General features: G+C 36.6%; 1 protein-coding gene across 2 annotated transcripts in view; it reads left to right on the top strand.

Annotated features, from left to right (window-relative positions):
* The window catches only part of LOC117404007 (spliceosome-associated protein CWC27 homolog), an 88,349-nt gene that overhangs the window by 3,082 nt on the left and 61,747 nt on the right, over positions 1–23,520 (top strand). For both annotated transcript variants that reach the window (XM_059009934.1, XM_059009898.1), the window contains 9 exons: positions 1,995–2,091; positions 2,343–2,455; positions 4,262–4,405; positions 4,567–4,665; positions 4,848–4,951; positions 7,005–7,074; positions 7,221–7,300; positions 7,984–8,023; positions 9,172–9,341. In XM_059009934.1, the coding sequence (XP_058865917.1) occupies positions 1,995–2,091; positions 2,343–2,455; positions 4,262–4,405; positions 4,567–4,665; positions 4,848–4,951; positions 7,005–7,074; positions 7,221–7,300; positions 7,984–8,023; positions 9,172–9,341 (917 nt within the window). The remainder of the gene's footprint in view (positions 1–1,994; positions 2,092–2,342; positions 2,456–4,261; positions 4,406–4,566; positions 4,666–4,847; positions 4,952–7,004; positions 7,075–7,220; positions 7,301–7,983; positions 8,024–9,171; positions 9,342–23,520) is intronic.

The raw sequence follows: 23,520 nt of genomic DNA, 5'->3' as shown, positions 1-23,520 counted from the left end.
CTTTAGGTGGATGCAGAATCTGAGCATTAAGGACACAGTTATGAATCTGCAAGCGGCACAGGTCGGAGCCAGATGATGATCAACATGCCAGTTGATTGGGATGTATTCATCAGGAAACTGTACAGTTTGTTGAATGCTTTGGAATAATGCTCTTATACATATTTATGGAATTTGCACATTTATCATAAAATACAAGGAAACAAAATGTTGCTGCCGTATGTGTCCAACACTTCAATGAAGAACTGAGCAAAAAAAATGATCCCTGCTTTATTCCTCAGGGACTGAAAAATCAAATGTAGGCCAGATGAATTTTGGATCTGATACAGCGACCACAGTCACTGCATTCTTTTAAAACCTGATACAGATTTTTGATTTACAGGGTAGTATTACCCTTCAGTTTATACTGTATGCTGTAGAGTTTTTAAGCCACACTGCGCTTGCCAAGATCCTGTTTTGTTTAATTTCATCTGCGTGAAAGCAGCAAACCTCACCTGCAATATGAGTTAATATTAACTATTTGAGTAAATTATTAAGAATTCAACAAGAAACTGGAAAATACTGAATAGACCAACCACATGATTTTTTATTTGGAAAATGTATAATAAAGACCAACATGGGAACAATGCATTTGATAACAGGAGGATACACTGGGTTTGTAATATTATTACATCAGTTTTTTTTCTAAAATATAGTGATTATCTATTTAAAAGCTGATGCTATATCATGAACATTTGGGGGTGGAATATTAAAAATAAAATAACTGCTTTAGGTATTGTATGCTCTCCAAAATGTATAGTGTCTTGTATTTTTTTAAATAACAATATTTGTGGAAATAGCAGTGACTACAGCATAAACTCTGTTCCACTTACAACAGCTTTATTTAAAAAATTTGTGGTTGTGCTTGCTTATGTCTTGATCTGTATCTATCCCTATAGTTTGAATGTTGCCCACATACTTGTAGCTTTCAGTAGGATTGGGGAACCCTTATTTTAATGCTAAGTAGGACAGGTGTTCTAGGTTTAGTACTTGTATATACAGCTATGGCCAAAAGTTTTGCACCAAGTAGAAATTTAATTTTGAGACATAATTAAAAAAAAACAAACATATTTTTGGTCTTTTATTTAACATCACAGAAACTACAAAATGATATCGCAAGTGTCTACCGGAAGCCATAATAGTAGTACAGTATCATTTCATGTTAGATTTCAAAATGTCACATTTTAATTTGTCAGATTTTCGTTAAGTATATCGAACACTACAAAGTGGTATGCAATTCACTTACTGTTTTTCATCAGGTTTCATTTGACTTTATGGCCATAACTTTTGGCCATAGCTGTAGTTCCATTGTGCTGCTTTATCAGGAAGAATGAACATTATATTACTTTTGTATCAGGTTGAGTTATTATGATGTTAGTTCAAGCACTGCAAGGAGACTATAATGACACTAATTTTGATGTTTAAAAAAAAAAATGTATATGCTTTCCAGAAAAGTCATACATTTCTCAGCTCTCAGGAGTACAGTAATACTAGGCCTGGCACTGCATTGAATTGAATTGTACAGTATACTGTATGCCTGACACTAATTGGGGGTGGGGAAGATAGTCCAGAAGCCAGGGCCCCAGAATGGAGGTTAATATGCCCCAGGAGTACCTCCTCATAACTGTTGCCAGAAATTGAAAGCCAGTACTTTGTTAGGAAAAGGTGGAGTAATTAAAATAATTTGTATAATACAGTATACAAAATGTATGTTAAATGGACTGAAAGTATCCACATGAATGCGAATAGATCACATAATAATTAAATATGTGATATTTAAACTGTTGTACTGAACTCTTGGCATATTTCCCCATTTTGTTAACGGTTTTATGTTATGTTCTTTTTCAAAACTAAAATGTTCGACCAGTGATGACCACCCTTGGGAAATGGATGATGTTAAAGTCTTGGTTTATCGCTCATTAAGATGCACAGTACGATTGTATTGCTTTTTTCCCCAGGTATTGTTAAAGACATCGGCGGGTGATATTGATATTGAACTGTGGTCCAAAGAGGCCCCAAAAGCATGCAGAAATTTTGTTCAACTTTGCATGGAAGGTAAGAATTTCGATTGTCTTTACTGGTGTTCATAGCATTAATGATTTTTGCTCATTTTTTGTTATTTGACAAGAATATTTGTTTAATTTATTATTAGGCCATTTATTATCCATTAACCTAGCATAACAACATTAGGCCCTTATGAACTTTTAAATTTTTTGTTTAATCTATTCAGAAAATGGGAAAGTGATTACGTGGTAATAAAAAAGATTGTAAAGTCTTAATTATCGAGAGAAATTCTTTCTTTTCAGGGTACTACGACAGTACAATATTCCACCGTGTTGTCCCAGAATTTATTGTGCAGGGAGGGGATCCCACTGGAACAGGAACTGGAGGAGAATCCATCTATGGACGCCCCTTTAAGGTAAGTAATCTCAAGAGCATACTGTATTTCATTAAATGCCTTAACAGTTCAGAATGTAATGTTGCCTGGAGATCAAACGTTAGTGCCAGTGCAAAGAGGAGAAGCTCTGTGTAATTCTTATGTGTTTAGATGGCCTGTCCTTTTAGTGATACAAAAACTAAAAGCTGTTTTCCTCTTAATATTATGTCTGGTTGAGGGATGTGCTAAATAACCTCATACATCCTTTTTACTGTATTTAGTAGTTTACTGTGTTAGCTTGCTGTTGGATATTATTAAGCATTTTCAACACAGCTGACTCACATTGTCTTGGCCTTCTTAACACTAACTTTTAGGCCTAATTGTTACGTTTTCCATTTTCCTTATTTTTTTTAAATGATTTATAATATTATTTTTTTTGACATCTATTCAAAGTCCCTTTTCCTGTATTACATCTTTTAAGTTTAAAGTCATGTGCTGCAGTAAATATTAAAATGGGTCGCCTTGCACTTCAGTCGCGCGGAGAATAATGTTAAACAGTATCGTTTACCTCACCGATTTGGACTAACTTGGTGGAACTTATGTTGAAGACATTTATTTAAGCAAGAGTGTAAAATGTTTTCTTCCATATCTCTTAGCAAAACCAACAGGATGTAAAAAAAAAAAGCTGATTTGCCAATATAGGTTTGTGTTTGGCTAAAAATAATGCTTGCATAATACCATTAAGTAGTTGTTTTTATTAACAGGAAGTGTAATACAAGTACAGTATGCATAAAGCCCAATTAATGCATCATTTCTAAACAACAATTAAAGGCAACATACAGATTATAATGAATCAATAAATTATGTCTTCATTGGAAAACTATAAAATATAAGTACATGTGTCCATTATGTAACATGCCATATTGAATGCAGTGCATACCCCCTGGTCCTGGTATACGTTCTGTTACAAGAAGCTTTATAAATAATGTAGTACAGAGTAGACGTTAAGTCATTGAATGTCATTAACTAAAAGTCAAGTTATTATTATTTTTTTGTTCATTATTTATTCTTTTAGCCATCATTTCAACCATTCGGTTTGTTATTCGCTGCTTTGTGGAGTGCATTTGGTGGAGCAAGCTGTCAGGGTTTGTTGAGATGTACTGGTACTCCTGCTGCTTCTGCAAGGCATACTCTGTCATGCAGTCAGCAGAGCAAGAGGCTTACGACTGGGCCTCTCTGCAGGTCATATGGTATTGGCTTGCTTAGTAATATTAATATTAACCACAAACTTTATAGTGGTGCAGCTCTGAGGAGGGTCCAGTGACAATGTATAATCATAATTTTTAGTGATGCAGCTCTGAGAAGGGTCCAGTGACAATGTATAATCATGATTTTTACTGGTGCAGCTCTGAGAAGGGTCCAGTGACAATGTATAATCATAATTTTTAGTGATGCAGCTCTGAGAAGGGTCCAGTGACAATGTATAATCATGATTTTTACTGGTGCAGCTCTGAGAAGGGTCCAGTGACAATGTATAATCATAATTTTTAGTGATGCAGCTCTGAGAAGGGTCCAGTGACAATGTATAATCATGATTTTTACTGGTGCAGCTCTGAGAAGGGTCCAGTGACAATGTATAATCATGTTTAAGATTAATACATTCTGGGTTCTTAAGTAGGTGTTAAACTGTATTGTTTGTTGTTTTGCTGGCTCTTACAATTTAAATGGCTGTATCCTTGAGTACATCAACAGAAGCCTGAAAATAAGAAAGTTAGACAATGTGTTTTATGACAAGACTCTTCATTCTGAAAGACCTTGATAGATATATCTTCTATTTTTAAATTGTAGGATGAATTCCATTCCAGGCTGCGTTTCAACAGAAGAGGACTGGTTGCCATGGCAAACGCTGGACCCCATGATAATGGCAGCCAGTTTTTCTTTACATTGGGCCGTGCAGATGAGCTTAATAACAAACACACTATATTCGGAAAGGTAATAAAAATGTGGCTTAAATATTTCCTGCATGAGATCCAGTTTTCATTTTGGATTGGATCTTATTACGTGTGTGTGTGTGTGTGTGTGTGTGTGTGTATAAAGTTAATGTAGAATTTGCAAGGTAGAATCCATCTGTAAAATGCTGGTTTGTTTTATAGGTTACAGGAGATACAGTGTACAATATGTTGCGATTAGCAGAAGTGGAAACGGATAAAGATGAAAGACCACTTAATGCACACAAAGTACGATCTACTGAGGTAAATAAAACATTACTTTTTAATCAACAATCCTCAAGATTTTTCAAAGTACTATTACTGTGACAAGTTACTCAAAAAAGTGCTAGTCTGGTTAGTTTTGTTTGAACCACTAAAAATGTCTGCAGTCCATCTCTCAATAATGAGATTGATTTTTTTTTTGTGTGTGAAACATTTTCTTGCAGGTGTTGCACAGTCCCTTTGATGACATAGTTCCACGGGCAATAACAAACATTAAAAAGGAAAAAGAAAAGGAAGACGGAAAGAAATTTCAGTCCAAAGCCACAAAGTAAATTTTTTCTCATTATTCTTTGTTTAAGCAATTTCTACTGGGTGCACCAAGAGTACAGTACAGTCTTGAGACGAAGCTGTTTTTTATTTTATATTAGTATACCATCTCAAAGTACACTCAATTCTTTCTCTAGTTATGGGTATTATATGCTAAGTGTTTTGGTCTTCCATTTTTTAAAATCTTGGAATTTTAATAAAGTTTAGGTATGTGCTGCTTCAGCTCTGAATCTGGTGTCAACTGATCACTAATTTGAGTTGGTGAAAGGCTGTTTGCCATGCTGTCAGTAACATTTGTACCATGTCACTTAATTGTAGGATAATAGTTTTTGGAATCATTACAGTACTGCCAGGAAAAATAATAAATCTGTTTCTTCAAAAAATTATCACATGCAGCAACATATAAACAAAGGTGAGCAAAATGGCACTGTAAACTAAAGAAACCAGGTGCTGTATAGAGATGAAGGTACGTGATTAGCTGCATATTAGGATATGTTGTCCTAATCACAAGAATTGAAGACTCTAAAGACCATTTGAAAATGATTTCTGCGCTGGGCTCCATTCATTCCTGCTTCCATCAGTAGGTTTGGCATTGTTCATTTGTGTTTATCTGTAAAGATCATATATTTATCAATGTTCATTTCTTTTATACAATCTGTCTTGTCCTTTTTAATGAATATCTTTTATTTATTTTTTTAATCATGTAACCAAAAATACAAGGGAGTCAAATTGAATGTGGCGCACTGGTGCTGAATCCGACGATAAGCTGTCAGCATTATTTGTGTTGTAATTTAATGCATACTGTATGTGTGGTGTGCTTTGTCACGTGTCTTTCTAATATTATTACAAACTCGTTTTCACTGTTTTTCATGTAATGAGAGGATTTCATCTTAGATCTTTGGACTTTTTAATATTTAGAATATTTTATCATAGCATCCCTCTGAATTTATATAAAGGGATTCCAGTAGATCTACCTGTTTATAATTTAGAATTTAAAAAAAATAAATGTACAATAATAATATATATATATTTTTTATTGTGTTCAATCATTTCAAACGCGTGTGTCTCAGCAGACTGACTCTTGAGCGGCCAGTAAGAACATCTTCATGGAGATGACATTTTATAAAATAAATTGCCTTGGCAGATTGCATGTCAAGTACACAGAGAAATATGCAACCATTTTCATTTATTAACTGCTTTCATGTTTTGTTGTGCGTACAAATTGTGCGTAACCCGATTTAAGCAACCTGCATATATTCTGTCGGACCACAGGTGCTGTGCTCTCAGTTGTTTTCTAAAATAATATAGCTGTTCAATTTGCATATTAGAGAGGGGGGTAAGAGAAGCTTAAACAATAGATCAAAGTCATTCAGTCCTCATAAATGGACATTTTCTATCCCAATAACACAATCTAAGTGCTAGCACTTTTATTTCTCTGTATGACTTGCACATCAGAGAACAGTGACATATTGAAAAGACGTGTGTGTGTATATATATATATATATATATATATATATATATCAGGACGTGCTTACTACACTGATGAAACATGGTAAGGTCATTCTTTAGCACATTGTCAGTATCAGGATCTAGAGTGTTTTTTTTTTGTTGCTACATACATGCAGTGTACGGTTCACTAAAGTGTAAAATTATGAATTATTTTGGCTACTGGCTATTTATTGGAGGTGGATTTTTGTGACCCATTAAAACGTGACTTTGACAAGTTAAGGCTTTGTGAATAGGGTCTTTTGTTTTTGCTACTATATTCCCATTTAGGCAGCCTTTTGTGTGCAGTGCAGAGGCGACCTTGTTCCAGCAGCTGTCAGTTAGTTTGTACATTGGGTTTGTCCACTTGAAGCTTCTTGCATAATTTGGTAATTGGATTTCTTACTCTGTTGTCTTTGTCAGGTACCTACGCTCCTCTGCTTCCCCAGTAGGAACCATTTGAACTAACTATACTATTCTGGAATTCATTTGTTGAAAGGCATATAAACGGTACATGGTATTTCTCAACATTTGTATAATATTTCCATTTCCGTCTTTATTTTCTTTAGGAATTTCAGTTTGCTTTCTTTTGGCGAAGAAGCAGAAGAGGAAGAAGTAGAAGTAAATAAAGTCAGCCAGGTAATCAAATAGTGATTCTTTCTAAATTAATTTCTGAAATATATTACTGGTATTGGTATTTATATCTGGGTTCTGCAACGATCACAAAAAATAAATTATATATATATATATGTGCTTAAGTGCTTTTTTTTGTTTGTTTTTTCTAGAGTATGAAAGGAAAAAGCAAGAGCAGTCACGATTTACTGAAAGGTGACCCAAGGTTGAGTTCGATTCCTGCTGTAGACCGGTATAATTCATATTTTTTTTTTATTGTTACATTTATGTAATTAGTTTGCTTTTAATACCTTCTCATCCCCAAGGTCTTCTTTTAATTAGTGGTCTGAATTGTGTTGTGATTTTTCGTGTTTCAATATAATTTTCTCCATGTCCTATTTCTCAGAGATGGTTCATCCATGTGTAACATCAGCACTATTGTATTTCATTGTGTCAAATAAAATGCTCTTTCAGACTGCTTAATATCAATAAAAAATTTTTTAAAAATCAGTGAGGTTTGATCTGTTTTTTTGAGTTAAAAGACTTTCAATACCTCCTATATACAAAACCATTTGAGCGATTTGTATTTCTGTTGGCTTATTTAATTATCTGTGGTAAAATGTAGTTTCTTTTTAGATTTAGTTTTTTTTTGTTTGTTTTTTTTTAATATTTCTTTTTTTGGTATTTACAGTAATACTAGATACATTTAACAGGGATAGTTTACCTGAAATTGATCTACCCCAGTGCAACATTATATTTTTCTTGGTTTGTTTTCTGAAATGTAAAACATGTTAAAACAAGAACTTATGTGCTTGGATTTATTATTTGTATTATTATTTTACAAAACAAATGTAAAATGTTCTTCATAATCTGTCAAATTAAATGTTTTATGTAACTGACTGTATGAGCTGCTAACTATAATTTAACTTCTTACAGGGGACAAAAGTCTAAAAGACAAAGAGGGGATTCTTTTGAGGTATGTTATGTAACTTATAAAAAGTGTAATCGTTGGGCTCCCGAGTGGCGCATCCAGTAAAAGCACTCGCTAGAGTGCAGGATGCGCTCTATAGCCTGGACGTCGCCGGTTCGAGTCCAGGCTATTCCACAGTCGACCGTGGACGGGAGCTTCCAGGGGGCGGCGCTCAATTGGCCGAGCGTTGTCCGGGGGGAGGGAGGGTTAGGTCGGCCAGGGTGTCCTCGGCTCACCGCGCACCAGCGACCCCTGTAGTCTGGCCGGGCGCCTGTAAGATGCCCAGAGCTGCGTCCTCCGACGCTGTAGCTCTGAGGCGGCTGTACGGTGAGTCTGCAGAGTGTAAAGAAGCGGGTGGCTGACGGCACACGCTTCGGAGGACAGTGTGCATTCATCTTCGCCCGTCCTGAGTCAGCGCAGGGGTGGTAGCAGTGAGCTGAGCCTAAAAATAATTGGGCATTTCAAATTGGGGAGAAAATAATAAAAACTAATTGGCAACGACTAAATTTATTTAAAAAAAAAAAAAAGTTTAATAGTATTGATTTGAGGGGTGTCCTGGAAAAATGTGATGCCACAATTTCAGATTCACCAAATTTTTCTTAATGTTACAATAAAAAAAAATGGTATTGTTACATCATAGAGGGGTTAGGAGAAACTAAACAGAAATCTTACATTTCATGCACTTCCATTCATTATGTAGGTCTCACCGGTGCAGTTTTGAAAGAAGCACACGTTATAATTGACATGTTGTTTTTTTTTTTTGAGAATTGTATCTGGTACCATGCTACTGTAGGCTAAAGAAAACTCCCAGTTTTCAGGCAGTGTATTACACTTTGAAAGTCGTTTCACTTCAGCAATGTTAAGGGAAACAGCTCGTTGGTTAATAACAGGAAAGAAAGTGTAAAAGAGGAGAGAATTTTACACTCCAGGTAAAATTACCTACTATAGAAAGTGCAAGTATAAAACACTAATCGGAGCTTTTTTTTTACCAAGTATGGTACCAGATAATGTATTTTTAAAATGAAAACATACAGCTATGTTTCCTATAACATGCTTCTTTAAAACCTGCATAGAGACCACTGTAGAGAGCAGAATAAGTAACATTTATGAAATGATTTCATCAGGTGTAACCCCTTTATTTTAATGTTTGAAAGGGGGGGGAGGAGGAGGAGGAAGAGGAAGATGAAGACGACAATGATTGCAACACTGAGGAAAGGCAGCAAATGAAAGATAGGATCTCAAAGAAACTGAAAAAAAACAAAAATGAAGATGTCAAACAAGAGTCCGGAGAGAAAGAGGAAAGGGATAAGAAAACCAGCCGTAGGTGAGTGAATAACTACAGAAACCTGATCTCTGTTATATGTGTACAGTTTGCACTATATTAAATGTTTTCTATTTTGTATTCACATTGTTTTATATTTAAATGTGACCAGCATTTATGTCTCCCATGTTTAATGGAAAATGTGAATTTTCTCACTTGAAGTGTAATCTTCTAATAATCTCAAGATGATGATATATTCCCCAGTCATCCAAGTGGACATTGTTTGGAGTTTACAATAATAGCAGGATCTTTGAAAGGCAGTTTACTTGTCTATGTTATTTGGCAAGAACTTTTTTTTCCCTGCAATTGTGACTGTTGCAACACTCAGACAAGTGCTTTCACAGCAAGTCCTTTGAAATGTTGTGTTTTTAAACCTGACCAGCAGGTGGCAGATGAGCACACAAAACAATCCACTGAAAACCCTTGACACGAGCATATCTAATAAGCATCTATGGCAACATATAATAATAGGTGGATCCGTTCCTGTCAAACAAATAAGTGAACCTTTTAAAGCACCATTTCTGAAACTGTGTTCCACTTGACCCTCTGGACAACCGTTGTGGTCTCCAGACCCAGACAATGATTGTAAAACAGATCTATCTAATGTTCAAAAAGTGGCCGTTCAATGATGTGGTGGGACAGGCTTTGTGATACTTAAAGACAATGTACATGTAAGTTCACTGCAGTACAGTTTTTCTTTGTTTGATCAGTTTCATTTGGGATATCATTTTAAATCATTTTTACAAAGGGATCCCCTGCACAAAAAGTGTGAGAACCTCTGGATATGGTGCTCTACCTGCTCTCCCCATAGTCCCATTTCATCTTTTTACTACAGCATACTGCAACAACTTAACCATTTTGCACCAAATTATATCTCATTTTGATGGTTTATTTAATACCATTCCAGAACAATTTTTTGCACATAAATTAGTATTTAATTTATGCCTGGCATTATTTCTCTCACTTGTTTAATTTCGAAGTGGGTGTTGTTGGAAAATCTGAAATAATCTGCAATGGCCTGCATACAGTATGCAGCCACCAGATGGCAAAAGATCCATAAAGACTACCCCCCCCCCCCCTTTTTTTTAAAATGCTTTGAATAGACCCGGCTGATTTAGATATAGGGCTGATTTACTAACTGGCGCAACCCTGGGCTATTCAATGAAATTACGCTAATAGTGTTTGAGATTTAATTACTATTGCAGCAAGTGTGTTATTTAAGCATAATAACTGTCACAAACAAAGGAAAGTATGACATGACAATTGAATAATGATTTAGCACATGTATTACTTCAGACTTTATTATAATTGTGCCATATACACTCGCAGGGAAAACACTGTGCCAAGACAAAGCGGTACTGTCTGTACAGACATTAGTCACTGTTGCATTTGTGCTGCTCCGCCTGAGTTTACAGTAAACCAGCTGCTGTTGCATCTGTATCTCACCACACTGTCACACGTACAACATTTACAAGAAGCTATTACTATTATCAATAACAGCTAAATTGCAGTTGGTTGAATGTACAATATACAATATCCTTTTCATAATCATGATTGTCTCTGGCATTTCCTCCAAAAGAACACAAATACTTGACGCTCTTTCGGCACGTTATGTTTCTTCGGCAATGATTTGATTTTGTTTGCTCCAAATAAACCAAAATAACACGGACAACAGCACAACCACATCACGTAAAGTATTCTCCATGTTGGGCATGATGGAAAAACTTTTTCCAGAGAGAACCTCTGCTCTAGTAATCGGCAAGAGAGCCGAGTGTGTTTGGAAAAGTGCAATGTGAAACCATCTGGATAAAGCTGCAAGTGAACCAAACAAACACATTTGAGCGCTTAAAAGAAACTGAAGTTTGCTTACATTTTTCTGGTGTGAAGCAAACTTAAAACAAATAGTAAAGTCCCTTTCACACTAGCATGATCTACCTGGGTCAGAACCTACCTGGGTCAAGACTCTTTGTCATGCAGGTCAGGTATGCAATTTAACACAGTGTTTATTAAAGCAGGATTGACCTGGGTGACAGACGCAGGTGCACAATGCGCATTTCACTGCCCTGGAAGCAGCTTGTTACTGACGCATCCATCCAAGCTTCTCTGGATTTAACTGTCAGCCCAAATGTTGATTAAAACAAATGTTTCTACCTCCCTGCTGCAATCTGGCCCATGCTGTGACTCAATCAACAAAAATATGGCTAAACAGAATAAACAGAAATGTTCCTTGCGGAAGTGAAACCCTCACGCAGGTGTGGCTGTTTGTTATTGCGTCATCTCATGAGCGGCCGTCAAGCATTTTGTCTTGCTCAACCCGGGTCAACGCGTGTCGACCCACATCCTGAGGTGGGTTGCAATCACTTGCAAGTGAGCTATGTGTGACTTTGCCCTTAATGTAACAGCCACCATATTTATCACTAATTAAAACAAGGCCTGTAGTGGCCAATAATAGGGATACATGCAAAACAAATATTCCACACCAACAGAAGAATTTTAAACAAACATTTTTGAAATTTCAAGAAAATTTAAATACAAGGAGAAAAACACTTACAGACATAAACCTTACAAGGTCATATTTGTGTTCAGTGGTAGAAATGAGAGAATTTCACCAGCTACCTGAAATTTAATCTTGTCAGTAAAATAAATAATTAAATGAGGACAACTTTGAACCAAGTTTTCCACGACACATAGCAGCGTAACCTGCACAGACATAACTGAATGCGCCATTTTCTACAGCACCGTGTCGCATTTTACAAAAACAAAACTTTCTCAGCCAAGGAAAAACAGCTTAAGAAAGGGGGTAAAAAGCATTGAATATATACAAAAATGATATGGGTCAGAATATATTCCCATACAAAAATATGTCTATATGTCTGTATTCTGACCCATATATTCTATTTATAACTATTCTTTAAAATCTTATGCATAGGCAATTGCATGTTGCGTGTTTATTTTCTTTGATGGCCAGGCTTCTACACAGTGTGCCTTTTATCAGGTGGAGTTAAATTTTCCTTAGATCCTGTTCTTATTTCCTTAAATACATTTTTCCACTGTCCTTTGATCTTGCTGAAGCATTCTTAGAATGTTCCTTTGTAAAGTAAAGCATGTCACGCCTTTGTAGCACAGTATGGGGCACAGTGTATTTTACTCGTGAGTGACTTCATCTTGGAACACAATTTGCTAAGACAGACAATTGAGAGGATGTGTTGCATCGACTGTTAGGACAGACGTGCGGATTGACGGGCAAATTTGATCAGTGTGTTTACTATGTTTTTAACTGTATGCAAAGTTGGAAAATGGGGCCCATTTTTGTTCACTGTGCATTTCAGTATCTTGAGGCAATTGTGAAAAATCAGTGTTGATGTTCCTACCAAGAATATTGAAAGTGAAGTGTCACAGGTTATTAACAGACACCGCCCCACTTCATCTTTGTACGTTGAATAGCAAGTAGATACTAAAAAGAAACGGGGCGTCATTGATACAAAGTTAAGTGTAAATAATTTCTTTTTTTTCTGTTTAGAGCTCTAAATAACAATTGCAGGCTTGAGTCGCTGTCAGATATACCTTCTGTAAGAGGATAAAATCAGTCCATATGAATTAACGCAGAAGAAATCAAAGTTTGGCTTACAGAAACAGAGATTACTCTGTAATGCAGTTGCTCTTGATGTATATAGAATAGGCAGCAGGAGGCACTGTCAGTCTTTGAACAGTTGTACTGTAGGGAGTACAGCTGATTTTAAATAGCATTTTTTTTAAACAGTGACTAATGATAAAATACATTGATCATGTAGCTTTTTAAAGTACACATTTTGAACGCTGACAAATAAACTGTACTCACAAAGGAGTAGAAATTGAGCTACTAAAAGAATGTGATTAATCGTATTCAAAGCTGTTGTTGTTGTCAGTTATTCAGCTTAAGACATTTTAAATATGGTTGAAGGTGTTAAATTTCATTTTTAAACATATTTTATTTATTTATTTTTTTTACATATAAAGGAAAACCTTGATAGCTTTCCACCACATTCACTAACTTTGATATAATTTTATAGCTGAGACATACAGAGGTCAAGCAATTTGGCCCAAGTTCACAAAGTGCGCCAATGACAGACCTCAGATTCAGGGCTAGGGGTCTTCTGCCTATTTGTCTATACAGGACCAAAGTTTTTTGGGGAAAATATTTTGAGGAAAATATAAAAATTCCCCTGTGAAAATGAACTCCTATATAGCTGAAGTCTTGCTGAAGTCTTGCCAAAAGCTTGCTGTGCCTGTGGTGTGTTGAATGAAGTCTGGGATGTGCTTAATTTAGTATACAGAACCTACTTCGGTCTGCTGCACAAAGCCAAGGCCACTTTTCAGCAGTTCTGGTATCAAATCACAAATTTAAACATTTATGAAGGACTGCGGCAGGGTTTACTGTGCCTGGTAATTCAAGGTACTTAAGTAAATTTGTTTACACTATGTGTACATATATATATCGATAAACTCATTTCTAACTAGTCCAGACGGGGTATTGGAACAAGGTATTATTGTAGGTATGAGTAATGCTCTATCAACTGACCTCAAGAAAGACAACAGTAAATAATATGCCCACATGAAGATTTACGTTTTTTCAATCCTGAAAATGTGTCAGAAATTTTGAAATGCTGCAGGGGTAGATACTGTACGTCTCGCTGTGCTACAGCAAACCCTGCTTGTCAGTCGAGCTGGTAAACAGAACTTGAGCCTCCAGGGTTCATCTGCTCATTTGCAGCTGAGACTAATATTCCCCTGCTATCTGAGCCCTGATGTAACAGCCATGGTAGAGAAGGGGGTGCTGTACAGAGCGAGGAAACAGGCCATACAAAATAAGGCTGAAATGATTACGATGCTTGGATGTAAAACTATCTCTGTCGTCTGACCCCTTCATGACCCGAGAGAATATCTGAATCCTTCGGTCAACTGCAGCCATGCCTGCTGCCACAAATCCGTCATCCTGGCGCCCTTGCAAGAACTTTGATAAAGAGGGGTCAACATTTGCAGTTTAACTTTTGTGATTTAGACAGTTAAAGGGTCTTTTGATAGATGTTTTGCATTTAACCCGGATTAGATTGAAAGATGGTATTTTACATTATCTAAGGTTACTTAAATTGGATGTGACTGAGGTATATATTTGTTTATTTTAATCTCATTAATTAAGCATTTGAGCCTGAAAGGAGCGGGCTTAATCGTGTTGTAATGCCCGCCTCGTGCAGTTACATGCCCCAGCATTTGTGATTTTATAGTATTTTTGTGATTTCTGTCAGATTGATTTGGAACGGCGATTAAGCATAATTTAAATACTAACATTTGGACGGGCGTAGTCATAGTTTAAGCCCGTCTGATTGACCAATCAGGTTACTGGAAATCTCCTATCCATATTCTAATACTCATTAAGTAAGGCCTCAGTAAAAGGCAAAGAAAGACGGATTGCTTTTTGGCCCCTGTTGTTATTGGCCTGTGAGTACTGTGTGCCTTTTAAAAGTTGGTTAGTTAACTTGGCCGTGTAATATACTTACTGTAGTGGTATGAAATCCCTGGTGCCAGGGATGCAGCGGAGGAGGCTGTATGCACGCATCTATCTGTTTGTCCAGTTATCCAATAATTGACATTATTTAGCACAAGTTCTAATGAGTATTAGATTCTGGGGATATGTGGGGGTGTCTGTCTAGGCATTTGTATTTCTGTATGTCACACTTACATTTTTGCATACATCGGACAGACCACTTATCCAATTTTGATAAAACTTGGTATTAATATTATTTAGCATAAGTTATTAGGTGTATCAGAATGTGGCGATATATGGCGATGCCTGTACATTCATCTGGCTATATGTCACGCTTGTATATTGAGAACACTAGGTGTTATTCCACATACTGTAAATCAGTCATTTCATTGTACTTTACCATGATGATAACACTTCATTAACCTACCTTTTAGGTCTTAAATACCACTTATCAATATTTCATTATATTTTGTAGATATGCGTCATGGTCATACATTTTTCCATCATACCGATTGCTTTAAATTTTAAATTTACACCTGTGACGGAGGATGCACCGGTATGTTACTGACATATTTGTTATTCTCTTTCATAATGCAGCATCTTTGCCTACACCAGCCGCACACATTCATTAAAAAAGAGGGAATAGTTCATTTGACATTTGTATTACTATTTTTTATTACAATTTTAGTCACACTGCTTCAGGACCTGTAACTGAATAGTTGGAACAAAGAATGGTTTGTGGTTAGTTTCTGTGCAGATCAAAAGCACTAGACTCGCAGTTATTTGTATTATGTAAACTAATTAATTACATTTGTGTTCACTGTTTAATAAATACGTTTCACATATAAGTTTGAAGGCACATCAGTTGAAAGGAATAGGTAATTAGAAACAATTCCCTTAAGGACTAGGTGGTGTTTTCAAAGTAAATTTAAATGAAGAGGTCGAACTGCCTTTCTGTAGTATTGCCATGCTGGCTATTTACTATTTTCTTTATTCAATACAATTATGTTTTTATTTACAAAGGAGGAGCCACGTTCATTTTTATTAGTGATATTTCTGGACAAGTATCAGAATCTTGTCAATAACTTTTGTTGTTTTGCAAAATGCATATAATAATGCCAAAGCAATTAAAAGGGGTATCTATTGCACTTTTTTTTTTTCGTAGCTTGCTTTTTAGGTGCATTTTAATTAGAGTTCAGTCATGTATGTGTTTTTATATAGTATTAATGTATACTTTCATGTTTTTCATTCTTCTGTAAACCATGTTTAAATCTGAGATGAATACTTCAAATGCCGCACTCCAAATAAATCCTTTTTTTATGCTAACGCTCACTCATTGAACGTTATTTTTAACTTGTATAATAAATTAATAAAATATAAAACCAGACACTTTATCCTTACAGATGATTGGCAGTGACTAAAATGCAGACAGACTGTAGTATACTAAACACAAGCACAGATTGTTTGAGCACAAGAGCTGTAACCCAACACAGTGGTTTTTCTTGGCTGTGCATCAGAGTGCTGGTAGGTATAGTGTTGGATTTGGACAAAGAGTGAATTGTTACAGTGGTGCATTTCATCCTGCTGCCGCTTGGCAGGATCAGTGTGTTCTTAGGTGAGGCTGTGTGTGCATTTGTCTTGTCACCTGGAAAAAAAAAAAAAAAGATGCTTATAGGACATTTGATATGGTGGAAGGTGAGAATCTGTAATCTGTATTATAAAGCTCATTGTTGCCCCAGCAGAAGGCAAGGTAGAATTTCAAACCACAACAGAGCCTTCAATTGTTTGACCTAACATGCGTTTTCATAAGGTTTTCCAAAACGGGCTGGCAGTGTTATGACAATGTGCCTTTTAATTGCTCGGCTACTTGAACCAGCTTTTTCTTTCACTGTAATTTCATTGTATTTTTTAAAGCAAAATGGGAATTGCTCTTTTTAAACAAAGTCTCACGAAAGACTTTAGATTTAATACTGAGAAAACATTAAACCTGAAGTATGCTTGCATGGGAAATGTTATGTACTAGGCAATTGATTATTTGGTAAAAAACAAATAGGACACATTTATTCTATGTTTTATGAATACCCCCTTATGGCATTGAACATTTCAGGTTTTTGTATATTATTGGGTTAAATGCTGAATTCCACACTTTTGAATAGCTGCATTCACAGATATGATCCGTCTCCTCTGTAGGATAGAGTGCCTGCCACTTGCAACTGGTGGGTTCATGTAATGTTAAAATCTGAAGAAATAAAAGTTTTCTTTTATCTAATGGTAACATTGCATTTTCTTTGTCTAATGCAGTTTTGTAACTATTTCTATTAAATACAACTGTAATGTAACCTCCTGCTTGACCGCTTCTCCTTTCTTGTTTGTGGCAGGCTTGGTAAAGTTAGAAGTGTACAAGCACTCTTTAAGTTTCAAGCATTTTAACAATTCCCTGTATCTGATTGTCCAAGGCTTCCTCACACAAGGAGTCTTTTTTTATGTAGCCTTTTACCCTTATCTGTAATTTGCAAACCTGCTGCAGTAGTGGCTTTGCAATTACTTTAAAAATGTTTCTAAGTGGATGCATCAGTTTGGCGTACTGCAGTAGGATTTAAGGAAGGTTGTAATGTATGCTTTTGTACAGGAATACAGGATATTACACTTGTATTGTACATCTTGTATGTGGTAGCCTCTATGCCTATTAAGAGCAGAATTTAGACACGGTGTTAGGGATGTACTATCTGGTGCTTCTATCCTAAAGCCTTCTTAATATTGTATTCTCTGTCCTTCTCTGTGTGATTTAATATTGTTATGTGCAACGGCCCCAGAGGGTTTTTATTCAAACCAGTGGCCAACCACCAATGTAGCGTTTTGTGTTTTCAGTTTTATCTTATTTAAAGAAAAGCACAATTTGATGGAGCTTAATAGCAAGAGAAATAATGGGAGTGGACCAACTGAAATGTTGTAAAAAAAAAAAAAAGAGACTAAAAGCAGAGAAAAGCAGAGATTTTCCAGCATGTACATTGTCCTATTAAGCAACATTTTCCCATGTTTACTAACTATTTTATCAAAAACAATGCCTCCTGATAAGATTCCTAAATGGTGAAATGGCGAAGCATCTTAGAAGGTCATATAAGAAGTTTTGTTTACTGAAGACTGTGCAGCAGTGATGTGCTTCCCTGCCTTTCTCCCGCACAATCAGTCTTGAGGAGTCTCTTCAGAAGCATTCTTTTCTTTCTGGAACACTTGGCAAGCATGGCAAATGATGGACTTGGCAGAAACATTAATGAGAGAACCATACGCAACACACACAACATTTGATATGAAACAGGTAAGCAGTTAAATATAATATGGGGTTAATATGAGAAATATAAAATACACTTGCAGTATAGACTACAGTAAGCAGCAATAGCAGATTACAGTTATTAGAACAACGAATGCACATTACAACTATAGTACTTGATGTAGGAACAAAGTAGTAATAGCAAGTAACAGTAATACAGAGACAAGGAGAAGAGCCTCTCCTGAACTACAAAACAGTAAGTGAACTCTGTATTTACTGGTAAAAACAGAAGTTTTATTTTTCTCTCATCGTTCAGGTGATGCATATTAGGCAAGCGTGGGAGCAGGCTATCATTTTTTTGGTACTAAATTATTTTTAATGGCTTTTACCATGCTGATAACCTAGTGTTTATCACCCAACACATGTGGTACACATTTTGGCCTCCTAATTCATCCAAAATATCTAATAAAACATTTTGAATATATTAAATAGAACTTGACTAGTTGATCCACAGACATTTGTCAGCATATATATTTTGATAAGGAAGGAAAAAAACACTGTCTATGAAGTAAAACAGCGAGTGAGAAAGTGGGTCATGTTGGCGTACAAGATTATGTTTATTCCATGCTCAAAATCTAGACAGAAAAGTAGTTTAACATGTTTAAGCTTGGTAGCCTTTTTCAAGGATAGAGTAGAAATAGTATGAAGCATTTCAATAGAAAGGAGAAAATCTGCTACACTGTTTAGAATCAATGCACTCATGTCAATAGATGAGCTGTGTGTCCCTTATTCATAGTTGCAATTTCTCCAGCTGTTCCCAAGATTAGAAAATATTTATCATGCTGGAATTTGTCATCGCTGCTATAATGTAACCAAAATCTAAAAATCTGTACAGCAGGGGTTCTATGGCACTGTCAGTGTGGGTATTAGGAATAGAGATTATAAATATAGGATAGATCTAACATCAGGGTAGTGTTGCATTCAAAATAACGCTAAGAACCTACCATCGGTAGTAAAACGTTAATAAACTGAACATTGCTTTGACAGATGTCAAGGTTTTTTGGGAGAGAATATTTCTGAATGTGGTTCAGCCCCCAGAAGCACTCGCACAATCCGTCCAGTTTGGGTAACACTAGTCGCCTTTTCTATATAAAAATAATGATTTTAAAATGTTGACACTGCATCCTCATCTCCAGCTAGGCAATCTACTCTCCACAGGTCAGCCTCTGAGTATTCATTTGGCAGAAGTTGAGTTTGGTCAAGTGCACTGACGTGCTAACGAGGAACGAGCCTTGATGGGCCAAATGGCCTTTAATCGTTCTCAAACTTTTCTTATGTTCTTCAGTGCATTGTAGTTTCTTAACAGGAGCTTGTATACCGGTGCTGGTGTGCAAGTATTTTTTTATTTTTTATTATTATTATTATTATTATTATTATTATTATTATTATTATTATTATTTTATTTAAATACTTCTACAGCCATTCTTTGCAAGAAAAAGTTAGGTGGTTTAATGAACCAGTATGCCATTGCAATGTAATATATATATATATATATATATATTATTGGGAATAAGTGGTACTTTTCAGCTGCTTAATGTTAGTTAGTAGATTTTATAAATGTTTATTAGTAGTAAACTAAATGGTGGCATGTACATGTTTTAAAGATGGCAGCCATTGATCAACTAAAAAACACATTTATTAGATTTTTGGCGTGGTTGTTGGTAAGCAATTGCTCAAGTAACTGCTTTATGTACTGTAGTAAATAAACATGTAAAGTCCAATAGTTATATACCGATACATGATTTACAGTACATATTGAACACTCCTATGTTACTAAAGAAGGAGATGGCATACAGTCTTAACTTGTATAAGCTAAACACAGCATTCTGCATATTAAAGAAAATTCAGGAAATATTTTTGGAGTGGAGCAGGATCTGCACAGCAGGAATCTTCTCTGACTCAGCTGTAACAGTAGGAGTGGATCTTAAGATGGGTCTTGGAAAGTACTAGCTAAGGTCCCATGTTAAAGTAATCAGAATTAACAAAACAATTTCATAGATCTTACCTTTTTCACACTTTCAGTAGCTACTGCACAAATGTGCAGTTTTGAAAGAAAGTATTTTCATTATAAAGCATGATATCTGATACTACTCTAGGTCAAAGAAATGTTTGCAAACCACGCTTTTAGACTGTCTTGCACTTTCTGGGTCATTTCACCTAGGGGTTGACTTCATTGGCTTCTTTCCTGTCAATAACCAATCAGCTGGGCTCCTGAGTGGCGCATCCAGTAAAGGCGCTCCACGTGGAGTCCAGGATGTGCCCTATAGTCTGGCAGTCGCGAGTTCGAGTCCAGGCTATTCCTTTGCCGACCGAGGACGGGAGCTTCCAGGGGGTGGCGCTCAATTGGCCGAGTGCCGCCCGGGGGGAGGGAGGGTTAGGTCGGACAGGGTGTCCTCAGCTCACCGCGCACCAGCGACCCCGGGCGCCTGCGGGCTTGCCTGTAAGCTGCCCGAGAGCTGCGTTGTCCTCCGACGCTGTAGCTCTTGGGTGGCTGCATGGTGAGGACAGCGTGTGTTCGTCTTCGCAGGGGTGGTAGCGGTGAGCTGAGCCTAAAAATAATTGGCCATTTCAAATTGGGGAGAAAATAATAAAAATAATTGGCAATGACTAAATTATTAAAAAAATAAAAATGAATAAATAAATAAATAACCAATCAGCTGCTTCCCCTACTGACTGACATGCTTTCAGCCAGTAACATGCTTTGACACTACTGCGGTGAAAGGAACTGAAAGGCAAGGCAAGCAAACAAGGATGTTGTTTAACCCGGTGTAGTACCAGATGTCTGCTTTTGCATGTGTTTCTTTCAAAACGGCACATTTGAGACCCACAGAATAAATGGAAGTGTTATGAAAGGTAAGATTTGTCATGTGCTGTAACTCGGCATGAAAGTAGGAAACGTGAAGTTCTTTTATCAAACAGGACATTTTTTTTATTAGTGTCTAGATGATTCGATTATTGGAATGAGTGATGTTTGGCATGTAGAGTAGGTGACACAATGTTTTATGTAGTAGTTTCCAACAGTACTCCTGTACCGCTGGGAGTTCTATCAGCAAGCTGGATCTGAGCAAACAAAAACTTTATACAGACAAATGTAAGTACTTGATGGTAATCTGAGAGAGGAGTCAGTGGTTGGCATGCAGACAGGTAGCTAATGATCTAACAAATTGCACCAAAAAGGCTGTTGGTGAATCTCTTGTTAGTTGAGTTGTGAATTTTGTATTCTATTTTTTAAGAGCTTTAAGATACAACTGACAATTTGTATTATATATATATATATATATATATATATACACACAAAGGTGTTTTTCAATAATTTCTAACAGTATTGTACACCAATTCATTCAAATGAGCATTGTTGGGCCAAATGGCTTCCTCCTGTTTTGCAACTTTCCTTATGTTTCTATATTAAATATTTCCCAGCAGACAAGAAAGATGGTCATGGAACTAAATGTGAATCCACTGGAGAGTAAATTTAATAATATGGATGCTTGTCAATTGCTGCATCGTGTCTGCATTTTCCAGTACATTCTTAGAAGTCGGTGGGTGGCAGCAGTTTAGGCTTCTGAAGTTTGTATAAGAGTGGATGAATCTGCATGGTTTTTACAGGTCAGCTATCAGGGAATTATACACAGTGGCTTTGCCAAATAGAAAGTTGACTGTTGAGATCCACTTAAAGAAGAGTGGGGAGTCTGAGGAGGGAGTTTTCCCTGTGCTTTGTGAAATAGAAACACATTGTCATCAGCTCTCTGAAGTGCAAGGACAGGGCAACCAGTTTTTGCCTTTCTTTTTTATATAATAACATAGTTTAGCTGAAGTGCATCATTTATTGAGATTGTGCAGTGCATGCTTTTCGGGGTGACTCATACTGTGGCAGTCTGGCCGATCAGCTGGTCATACATTTAGGCACAATTGCAGCATGGTGGTTTTCTACTTGTGTGGCCAAATGTGCAATTTCTCGGTCTTTGTGTGATGGCATTATGCTCACCCTAAAGCTGTTACTCACTTGACACATGTGCACTGCTAATGCTCTTGTGTTTTTTTTGCGGTTTTGTTTTCACAGGGGTAGATTTTTTTTTAGTCTAGTCCAGTGGTGCGCAAGGTGTGGGGCACACCCTGGGTCTACAAAAAGGATAAAACATTTCAAATAAATGCATAAATGACAGCTAATTAGTCCAAGTTCTTACCTTTCAAATGAGCCATTGACGATCAAGGAATGTGATTTACATTAAATCCGGAAAAAAACACCTTTAAAATATAAAGTTCTAATGTTTTAATATGTGTCCGGGGGGGGGGGGGTGCAACAAAGAGAAGGGCCGGTGTATAAAATGTTTGCGCACCACTGGTCTAGTCAACTTCATGACTACACAGACTGGATTTTTTATGCAGTTCTGTGGTTTTAGTTTGCTGACTTGAGTGGTGAAAATAAAGAAGGTAACTGGTTTGAGTCCTGCTTCCTATTATCATTATATTGTGCCAACTATAATCCATAGTTGATGATTCATGATTCTGTTGTGTATCACTGTCAAAACTGAACTTTAATATGATACAGACTACTGGGAACCTTGCGGTACCAGTTAAACAGCTCCCTCTCCCTGTCTTGTTTTAGAAGATAGTGTTTGTGTCGAATATTACAATTATTTGTTTTGAAGCACTTGACAGAGGAACTGAGGTGGCCTTTCTATTGACTTGGGGGGGGGGGGGGGGGAGTAAACACTTACAATGATACAATTTCTGATTGCCATTTAATAATACAAATACAAAGCAAACTATTACATTAAAATGGACATCTAATTTCGTTTCTTTTTGTCTAAAATTGACACCCGCTCGCACCGTCTTTGTTTTCTAAACATGACTGCGCAGCGAGCATGCAAGTGAAGTAATGGAAGCTCGTCAGTCAGTAGCGGTGGCATGGCAAATCTGAGGAGGGCTACACCCCACTGTGTGCGGGCATGAGTAAATCCATTCAAATCATTTTCTGTGTCAGAATTGGACCAGGGTGAACAGCAAGCATTTAAACAAACCTTTAGGAAAGATAGAGGTTAGCATTTGTAATGAAGGACAGCTGACCAGGGCTGCCAACTACGTCGTATAACAACAGTGCTTTTAATCTGCTCATAATATATCTGCTTACATGTCTTGAAACAAAGTTACATTTGTTTAAAGTCACTTTTACATTATGTAATAAATAACTAATTATGTTTGCATATACAGAATGTAGGTAAACTGGACAAAGGTAAATTAACACACTGCAGGTTTCACATATTATAGACAGTGCACACTGCAGTCTCACATATAGACAGTGTTGTCAAAAGGGCCAAACTGGCGGTATCTTG

The sequence above is a fragment of the Acipenser ruthenus genome, chromosome 1 (genome assembly GCF_902713425.1).
Source record: "Acipenser ruthenus chromosome 1, fAciRut3.2 maternal haplotype, whole genome shotgun sequence".
NCBI lineage: Eukaryota > Metazoa > Chordata > Actinopteri > Acipenseriformes > Acipenseridae > Acipenser > Acipenser ruthenus.
Note: the sequence above shows the minus strand (reverse complement) of the source record. Positions and strands in the feature narration are given on the sequence as shown.